Here is a 10,000-nt window from a genome sequence, read left to right on the forward strand (position 1 = left end):
TTCTATCATCCACCTTGAAGTTCAACCACTTAGACTTCTATCATCCACCTTGCAGTTCAAGCTCTTTAGACTTCTATCATCCACCTTGCTGTTCAAGCTCTTTAGACTTCTATCATCCACCTTGAAGTTCAAGCCCTTTAGACTTCTATCATCCACCTTGTAGTTCAAACTCTGTAGACTTCTTTCATCCACCTTGTAGTTCAAACTCTTTAGACTTCTATCATCCACCTTGTGGTTCAAGCTCTTTAGACTTCTATCATCCACCTTGAAGTTAAAGAACTTTAGACTTCTATCATCCACCTTGTAGTTCAAGCTCTTTAGACTTTTATCATCCACCTTGCAGTTCAAGCTCTTTAGACTTCTATCATTCATCTTGCAGTTCAAGCTCTTTAGACTTCTATAATCCATCTTGAAGTTCAAGCACTTTAGACTTCTATCATCCACCTTGTAGTTCAAGCTCTTTAGACTTCTATCATCCACCTTGCAGTTCAAGCTCTTTAGACCTCTATCATTCATCTTGCAGTTCAAGCTCTTTAGACTTCTGTCATCCACCTTGCAGTTCAAGCTCTTTAGACTTCTGTCATCCACCTTGTAGTTCAAGCACTTTACACTTCTATCATTCACCTTGCAGTTCAAGCTCTTTAGACTTCTATCATCCCCCTTGGAGTTCAAGCACTTTACACTTCTATCATTCACCTTGCAGTTCAAGCTCCTTAGACTTCTGTAATCCACCTTCCGGTTCAAGCTCTTTAGACTTCTGTCATCCACCTTCAAGTTCAAGCACTTTAGACTTCTATCATCCACCTTGTAGTTCAAGCTCTGTAGACTTCTATCATTCACCTTGCAGTTCAATCTCTTTAGACTTCTATCATCCACCTTGCGGTTCAAGCTCTTTAGACTTCTATCATCCACCTTGAAATTCAAGCACTTTAGACTTCAGTCATCCACCTTATAGTTCAAGCTCTTTATACTTCTATCATCCATCTTGCAGTTCAAGCTCTTTAGACTTCTATGATTCATCTTGCAGTTCAAGCTCTTTAGACTTCTATCATCCACCTTGCGATTCAAGCTCTTTAGACTTCTATCATCCACTTTGAAGTTCAAGCACTTTAGACTTCTATCATCCACCTTGTAGTTCAAGCTCTTTAGACTTCTATCATCCACCTTGCGGTTCAAGCTCTTTAGACTTCTATCATCCACCTTTGAAGTTCAAGCACTTTAGACTTCTATCCTCCACCTTGCAGTTCAAGCTCTTTAGACTTCAATCATCCACCTTGCGGTTCAAGCTCTTTAGACTTCTATCATCCACCTTGAAGTTCAAGGACTTTAGACTTCTATCATCCACCTTGTAGTTCAAGCTCTTTAGACTTCTATCATTCATCTTGCAGTTCAAGCTCTTTAGACTTCTATCATCCACCTTGCAGTTCAAGCTCTTTAGACTTCTATCATCCACCTTGCGGTTCAAGCACTTTAGACTTCTATCATCCACCTTGTAGTTCAAGGTCTTTAGACTTCCATCATCCACCTTGCAGTTCAAGCTCTTTAGACTTCTATCATTCATCTTGCAGTTCAAGCTCTTTAGACTTCTATCATCCACCTTGAAGTTCAAGCTCTTTAGACTTCTATCATCCACCTTGCAGTTCAAGCACTTTAGACTTCTATCATCCACCTTGTAGTTCAAGCTCTTTATAATTCTATCATCCACCTTGCGGTTCAATCTCTTTAGACTTCTATCATCCACCTTGAAGTTCAAGCTCTTTAGACTTCTATCATTCACCTTGTAGTTCAAACTCTTTAGACTTCTATCATGCACCTTGCAGTTCAAGCTCTTTAGACTTCTATCATTCATCTTGCAGTTCAAGCTCTTTAGACTTCTATCATCCACTTTGAAGTTCAAGCACTTTAGACTTCTATCATCCACCTTGTGGTTCAAGCTCTTTAGACTTCTATCATCCACTTTGAAGTTTAAGCACTTTAGACTTCTATCATCCACCTTGTAGTTCAAGCACTTTAGACTTCTATCATCCACCTTGAAGTTCAAGCACTTTAGACTTCTATCATCCACCTTGAAGTTCAAGCACTTTAGACTTCTATCATCCACCTTGTAGTTCAAGCTCTTTAGACTTCTATGATTCATTTTGCAATTCAAGCTCTTTAAACTTCTATCATCCACCTTGCAGTTCAAGAACTTTAGACTCCTATCATCCACCTTTTAGTTCAAGCTCTTTATACTTCTATCATCCATCTTGCAGTTCAAGCTCTTTAGACTTCTATGATTCATCTTGCAGTTCAAGCTCTTTAGACTTCTATCATCCACCTTGCGGATCAAGCTCTTTAGACTTTTATCATCCATCTTGCGGTTCAACCTCTTTAGACTTCTATCATCCACTTTGAAGTTCAAGCACTTTAGACTCCTATCATCCACCTTGTAGTTCAAGCTCTTTAGACTTCTATCATCCACCTTGCAGTTCAATCTCTTTAGACTTCTATCATCCACCTTGAAGTTAAAGCACTCTAGACTTCTATCATCCACTTTGAAGTTCAAGCACTTTAGACTTCTATCATCCACCTTGTAGTTCAATCTCTTTAGACTTCTATCATCCACCTTGCGGCTCAAGCTTTTTAGGCTTCTGTCATCCACCTTGAAGTTCAAGCACTTTAGACTTCTATCATCCACCTTGCAGTTCAAGGACTTTAGACTTCTATCATTCACCTTGCAGTTCAATCTCTTTAGACTTCTATCATCCACCTTGCGATTCAAGCTTTTTATACTTCTATCATCCACCTTGCAGTTCAAGCTCTTTGGACTTTTATGATTCATCTTGCAGTTCAAGCTCTTTAGACTTCTATCATCCACCTTGCGGATCAAGCTCTTTAGACTTTTATCATCCACCTTGCGGTTCAAGCTCTTTAGACTTCTATCATCCACCTTGTAGTTCAAGCACTTTAGACTTCTATCATCCACCTTACAGTTCAAGGTCTTTAGACTTCTATCATTCACCTTGCAGTTCAATCTCTTTAGACTTCTATCATCCACCTTGCGATTCAAGCTTTTTATACTTCTATCATCCACCTTGCAGTTCAAGCTCTTTGGACTTCTATGATTCATCTTGCAGTTCAAGCTCTTTAGACTTCTATCATCCACCTTGCAGTTCAAGCTCTTTAGACTTTTATCATCCACCTTGCAGTTCAAGCTCTTTAGACTTCTATTATCCACCTTGCAGTTCAAGCTCTTTAGACTTCTATCATCCACCTTGCAGTTCGAGCTCTTTAGACTTCGTCTTCACAGTGCAACTGCAGTGTTTACCTGTTTTACCCTGGTGCTGAAAGGTCATCAAAGTCCAGCGCTTGGCATCATTTCTCAAATTCCATATATCATTATTCACAAACCATATGATACTGTTTGATAATATCTTTTTGATATCCCCATTATATTTGAATGATTATGAAGTATAGAAGGTTTTCAAAACGATCAAACAATCAATAGATTTTAGTAGGTTTTTTTTCTTTTTTTAAGAATATCCCAGTTGGAGAAAAATTAACCATTCCAGGTGGTATGAGGACTCTCCCTTGCTTCGTTAGGTTTGAATTTGAAGGGAAATAAATCTTAATCGAAAAAAATTTTTATTCTAAGATTGCGACTTAAATTCCCACCCAGAATGGTTGAGAGATCCTTCTATTATTTCCCAATCGAATCCAATGTTTACTGTGATTGGCGTATATAAGTCGAAGTTTAAAGGTTTTTGTATTGGGACTAATATATCCATGAGAATATTTTTTTAAATGACAATAGGAATAGGAATTTTTCCGTGACTTTCCTTCATCAAAGTATGATACATTGGCATTTTAGAGTATAGTTTCTTTTGATTCATGGCCCAAATGATGTGGCATTCGTGAATGTGTATGCATTGTTAGCCGCGTACGTTTAGAATGAATATCTGTGGATAAATAAGAGAACTTGGCAATTCGACCTTTTACTTTTAATGTTAGAATGTTTAACCAGTTCAACCCTTATCCTTTTGATTTCTTACTTTATTTTCCCCATTATTATATATACAACAAACTTATATTCGTTAAAATGATAATGATTTTAAATTGTCATGCAATTTCATAACAGGATTTGTTTTATTTTGCTTATGAATCATTAGCTTTGAAAACATTGAAACTCTGACAGATGAGTATCCTAAAAATCAATCATTTGTTGGTAAATTAACTTATCAGTAACCAGCCCGAAAGATGGTCTTGAAGTTGGTACCAAGATGTACTGTCTCTTATGCAAGTTCTAGAGCTTTCAAACATGCGGCCCCAAGATTTGTATAACAAGCTCCCACTAGACATCAGAAAGACTGAAGATATTAAGGCTTTCAGGAAAAAGCTGAAGACTTTCTTGCTTTCTAAGTGCTTTGATAACGTGGATTTGACAATGAAAGCGGAATACGCCATGCGATACTCAAGTACTTAAGAATGTATACGACAAGCAGATCTTGTAGGTCCTGTAGAGCACAGGGTTTCCATGTGTGATGGTACCAGGAAAGCAGTAAAGGAAAAGCTAGTTTTACCCGAATTAGATTAAGGAAGTAGGTTGGCCAGGGCACCAGCCACCCGTCCAGATACTACCGCTAGAGAGTTAATGGGTCTTTTGACTGGCCAGCTAGAGTATACTTCATTGGATCCCTCTCTCTGGTTACGGCTCATTTTTCCTTTGCTTAAACATACACCGAATAGTCTGGCCTAGTCTTTACACATTCTCCTCTTTCCTAATACACCTGACAACGCCAGGATAACGGAAAAATTCTTCTTCACTCGAGGGATTAACCAATGCACTGTATTTGTTCAGTGGCCACTTTCTTCTTGGTAAGGGTAGGGTAGAAAAGACTCTTCAGCTATGGTAAGCAGCTCTTCTAGGAGAAGAAGACTCCAAAATCAAACCTTTGTTCTCTAGTCTTGGGTGGTGTCATAGCCTCTCTAGCTGGGTCTTCCACTGTCGTGGGTAAAGCAGCAGATTCAATTAGTATAGGAGTTTATTTCTTGCTCTTCTGTTTATTTTCTTGGCCAACCTGTCTCTTTATTTATTTATTTAATTGTTTGTTTATTTGTGAACAACTTTACACAAAAACTACTGTACTAATTTTGACCAAACTTGGTAGTCATGTTGGTTATGACCCAGGGATGAATCTGTAACATTTTGGATAAAGTACATAAAAGAACAAGTACGCAGCAGTACTTTGACCAATGTTAAGTAAATGGCACAGATTTTGGTAGTTTATTTTTTTAGAACAAAATTACGCAAACAATATTGAACCAATTTCAATGAAACTTGATCATGTGGGTTATGACCCAAGGACAAATCTATTAGATTTAGAAGAAAATACATTGAAGTACAAGTACGCAGTGGAGTTAAGAGCAAAATAAAACTGCTTAGCGTGGCGAAGGCATGTTCTCTACCGAGTGTCCCTCTAGTCGTTTTGTGATTTTTTATGTTGCACTTTGCGTAGATTGTAGTAGACGGAGTTAATCACTAGTTTCTTTACAGAATATTCATCCAGATGCTTCTTTACAAAAGCAAGGTTTCTAAGGTGGTACCCATCGTTTCTCACAGCATTATTTATTTGAGAACTGAGAGACACATTACAGTCAAGTGATTATTGTTATTATTAAAACTCGACTCTTAAAGAGCTGGCCACAGTCAAGTGATACCCCTAGGTCACGAACTTTGCCAGATATCGGCAACTAAGTTTCTATTGATATTTATTTAGATGTAACCAAATTTTCTTAAGTAGTTTTTCTTTTCTACTACCATAAACTCAGGATTATTTTCATTGAGTTTTAGTTTAACTGTTATCCACTCCCTAACACTGGTAAGAATTTGGTTTTAAGTTTCATTGGTATCATCAATGTTATTTATGGAGAACCAGGTGCCCTCTCCTATCGGCCCTTTCACGCTGCATCGAGTTTAGTCGAACTTTGCGAGTCTCGACTATGTAACCCTCACCCCACCTTGATAAAACCATTCCTATGTTCATAAGACATTCTTTCTCTTGCACATAAACGCACATCTTCAACATTGCAGTCTCACTGATGACATTAATAGTCTCACCCATAAATGCAACATATTTAATCGGCATCTGTTCTGTTCTGTAGAGAATGCTGTGAACCAAAGATTCCTCTCAATTTTTTCATTGAATCCTTGATGCAAACTTTTAGCATGAAATAAGGAATAGCCATAACTTTTGCCCGAGTTTATCTTAAAATAGCTTTTATTTATATTATTCCTATTGAAAGAATTCATAGCGCTTTCCCGCCTGAATTCGCCTTGATACTCATGCCCATCCGTAAAGTATTGCCATATGGTGAGATCTGTTTTTCCTATCTTCCCAGAATTCCTCGGACTCCGGAGACGATGAAATAGAAGTAGAGGAGAGAACGGGTGGCATTCCATTAGGCGTGGAACACATGCAGGGAATATTCTACATTTTCCTCCTCGGACAAGCCCTCTCAGCGACGGCATTCTCCGTTGAAGTTTTCTGGTTGCAAGGACGCTGAAGTCACGGTGCAGTAGCAAATAGACTGGCTCTGGAGTCCATAGCGACTACTCCACACACTTCGACTGGAATCGAGCATACGTTTATGATGGAGCAAAGTATGATGCTCAGTAGCAGGGTTTAAACTTGAGCATGTGGCCACTACCTTAAATGCTGCTTTTTACTTTAGATTACCCTAAAAATTTCCAATTTCCTTAAATTTGAAGCTAGTAAAACCAAAATTACCTTAGAATTACCTCAAAATTACCTTGAAACCATGAAAATTAAGTCAAATTAAGGTAATTACCTTAAAAATTTAAACCCTGCTCAGCAGTGATGTTTACTGAATGCAAATTATAATGACATAGAAGCCGTTAGACAGACCTTGATTTGTGTATAGTCAATTAGATATATTGATCATAGATAAATTTCTAATAAATAAATATGGACAGCGTGTTCTATTAAAGGGAGTTTTATTTTCAAGAGAGAGAGAGAGAGAGAGAGAGAGAGAGAGAGAGAGAGAGAGAGAGAGAGAGAGAGAGAGAGAGAGAGAGAGAGAGAGTAGTCTGCACAAAATATGCATAAAGGACAAATTTCCTTAGGTTTATATCGAAGTTGATAAATTTTAAGAAGAAAGAAATAACATCACACCGCTGAATTCTTAGAAATGAACCAAGAAACAGCTGAAGTTTAAGATATAAAGGAAAAATTGGGTTTCGATACTTGCATACTTGCAACCGCCTTTTGGGAAGCTATCATTATTAAATAGAAGTCTTGATTTAAAACAAGCCTGAAACACTTAAAACTTGAGTAGGATATTTTCTATAAAGGGAATGAAAAATCAACATCTGCACCAAAAAAAAAAAAAAATAGTAAGAATAACCATGATTGTAATTTATACAGTACATGCAGTGCAAACAACATTAGAAATGCTTCTATCTAAAACACTTTAAAGTAGAAATACAGCCTCTAATAAGTCATCAAGACACTAAAGTAATATTTCAGTCTTTCTTAAGTTACGAAGACACTTTTAAGTAACATTCTGGCTTTTTTTTTTCTTAATTAAGTCTTTGACATATTTTAAGTAAAACTCCATCTTCTTCTCGTAAGTCCTCAAACGTTTTTAAGTAGCACTCCAACTAATCCTAAGTCCCCAAGAAACTTTTAAGTGGCCCTTAATCCTCCTCTTAAATCCTAAATGTACTTTTTAAGTAGCACTCTATCCTGTTTTAAGTCATCAAGAAACTTAAGTGCTGTAGCACTTAAGTCTTTCTTTACCTCTGACATAATATCGTCTGTAAATTAAGAAGAGAAAAGAATGAATCTACGACAATCATTAATCTTGCAAGTAAAAGCGTATAAAGTTGCAAGGAATTTGAGAGGGAAGCCTCCTGTTATGACATCGTATTGCTGCTAAAAAATTTGGTTGATGCAGAGAAGAAGAAAGAGAAAAAGAAGTAGAAGAAGAAGAAGAAGAAGACCATAAATAAAGCTTGGAATTAAATCATACACGTGGATTTTGATTTAGAAGTTTATTTCCTATTCAGTGTGATTTGCTTCCTTTGATTATGAATTAACAACTGTATGACAGAGAGAGAGAGAGAGAGAGAGAGAGAGAGAGAGAGAGAGAGAGAGAGAGAGAGAGAGAGAAACTGTGGTTTACTGCACGGTTTATGTATCTGAGAGCATGTTCTTAAGCAATTTCGAAAATTTCCTGTGACTTAAACCTTTTATTCTTTTTTAGTTCTTCAATTGTTAGGTCTTTTTTGAGGGTGGGGTGGGAGGTTAAGGAAGTAGTGAATACGGTTGCAGTGTCAAAAATCATTCTTGGTATCGTTCTAGTCAAGAACACACTGTTTCGAGCAGTTACCATGTTTTCCTCGCTAGACACATAATTTTAATTATGGTTCAAGGCTACAGAATTCATCTATATAGGTTTTTATCTATTTTACCTAATTCTGTCTCCTATATATATTCCCATAAATCATTAAATTTGTGAATCTACAACTTCATAGTTGAGGTTTACTCAACAATCCTTTAATAAAATTACTATGATCCGGAGCCTTGAAAGAACCTCATAACTTTCACCTAGGATCCAATACAGGCTCCATTAAGCGTCTCAGTAACTGAGTGTTATATATAAAAAAAAAAATGTCAGCAATCTACACTACAACTGCTACTATTATTATTGTTGTAACTATCTAAGCTACAAACATAGTTTAAAAAGCAGAATGTTAAAAGTTCAAGGGCTCCAACAGGAAAAAATGGCATAGTGAGGAAAGGAAAATGAGAAATTAAATAACCTACAAGAAAAGTAATGAACAATTAAAATAAAATATCTTTAGAGCATTAACAACATGAATATACATCTTTCATATATAAGCTATAAATACTTGAAAAAATCAAAAGAAAGAGAAATAGGGCAGAATAGTTTGTACGAACAAGAGAACTCGACCCCAAGACAGTGGAAGGCCATGGTGCAGAGGTTATGGCACTACCCAAATCTAAAGATCGATGGTTTGATTTTGGAGTGTCATTCTCCTAGCAGAGCTGCATACCAAAGTCTCTTTTAACCTTACCAAGAAGAAAGTACAGTGCAGAGGTAAACCCCTTGAGCGAAGAGAAGGAAAATTGGACGAACCAAAATATTTTACCAGAGGGATTAAGGAGCTCATTTATGCTATGTTTATTACCACCGTATGCTCTTAATGCTTCTTCAATGTCCTTATTGTAATTTAAACCATTGCGTAATACCGAATGCTCAAACTATACTGGAATCAATGCTGAGATAAATAGGTGACATTTGTGTAACATCGCATGAGTTTGCCTTTTAGTATGATCTGTATCTAGGTTACAGGGAAAACAGGCGCATGGACCTATAAGCGCGTAGTAAGTGTGGATTTAAATGGCCAGTTACAGTTTATTGGCGGTTTAATTTTACTTTACAATACTTTATATATACACATATCAGCGAAAAATGTAGATAATTTAACTTTGTTTCTGGTAGAAGTATTTTCCTTTTAGTTTTCTATCGTCAGCTGAAACAATGCTGCCAAAGTCAGCCAATGGTACTAACTACTAAGGGTAGCCAATACCCAACTCAAGTTCCAACACCGTACCCTTGAAACATGAGTAAACGTAAATTACGTAATTGCTGTTGTGTTTTCTCGGCCGTGATTTCCAGTATACTCGTATTATTGCGATATTTTTCATTTTTTGTTTTGTGTATTAATATATGGTGTTTTATAAGATATCTAATAAAAAACAGAAAGCCCAAGGAAAGGCAGTGTATCAACGTTTGCTATTAGAAAATATAAAATAAAAATACTCCTTCTTGTTCTCCTCAAGACGTTTAATAGTTCAGTTATACGAAAAAAGCCTAAATATGTAAGATAGGAGATTTTCCATACCGAAGAAAATTTGGGTTAAATTTCAGTAGACACTCGCCCACCAATTTTGTAGTAATTTATATTTTGTAG

The 10,000-nt window shown here is 36.7% G+C and overlaps 3 protein-coding genes across 3 annotated transcripts; all 3 read right to left on the minus strand.

The window, feature by feature from the left end:
- Positions 1–21: 21 nt before the first annotated feature.
- Positions 22–516, minus strand: LOC137614882 (uncharacterized). The gene has a single exon (XM_068344542.1). It carries the CDS (start codon positions 514–516, stop codon positions 22–24), a length of 495 nt encoding a protein of 164 aa, XP_068200643.1.
- A 745-nt stretch (positions 517–1,261) lies between these two features.
- On the minus strand, positions 1,262–2,137 carry LOC137614888 (uncharacterized). Its single transcript, XM_068344546.1, has one exon. The coding sequence runs from the start codon at positions 2,135–2,137 to the stop codon at positions 1,262–1,264; it is 876 nt and encodes a 291-aa protein (XP_068200647.1).
- Positions 2,138–2,212: 75 nt separating this feature from the next.
- LOC137614893 (uncharacterized) lies at positions 2,213–3,109 on the minus strand. The gene has a single exon (XM_068344553.1). The coding sequence runs from the start codon at positions 3,107–3,109 to the stop codon at positions 2,213–2,215; it is 897 nt and encodes a 298-aa protein (XP_068200654.1).
- Positions 3,110–10,000: the final 6,891 nt, after the last annotated feature.

Source organism: Palaemon carinicauda, chromosome 2 (genome assembly GCF_036898095.1).
Source record: "Palaemon carinicauda isolate YSFRI2023 chromosome 2, ASM3689809v2, whole genome shotgun sequence".
NCBI classification, from domain to species: Eukaryota; Metazoa; Arthropoda; class Malacostraca; order Decapoda; family Palaemonidae; genus Palaemon; species Palaemon carinicauda.

Excerpts from the sequence above, each read along its gene's own strand:
- LOC137614882 (XM_068344542.1), bottom strand. The coding sequence starts at position 516 with ATGAATGATAGAGGTCTAAAGAGCTTGAACTGCAAGGTGGATGATAGA.
- LOC137614888 (XM_068344546.1), bottom strand. The coding sequence starts at position 2,137 with ATGAATCATAGAAGTCTAAAGAGCTTGAACTACAAGGTGGATGATAGA.
- LOC137614893 (XM_068344553.1), bottom strand. The coding sequence starts at position 3,109 with ATGAATCATAGAAGTCCAAAGAGCTTGAACTGCAAGGTGGATGATAGA.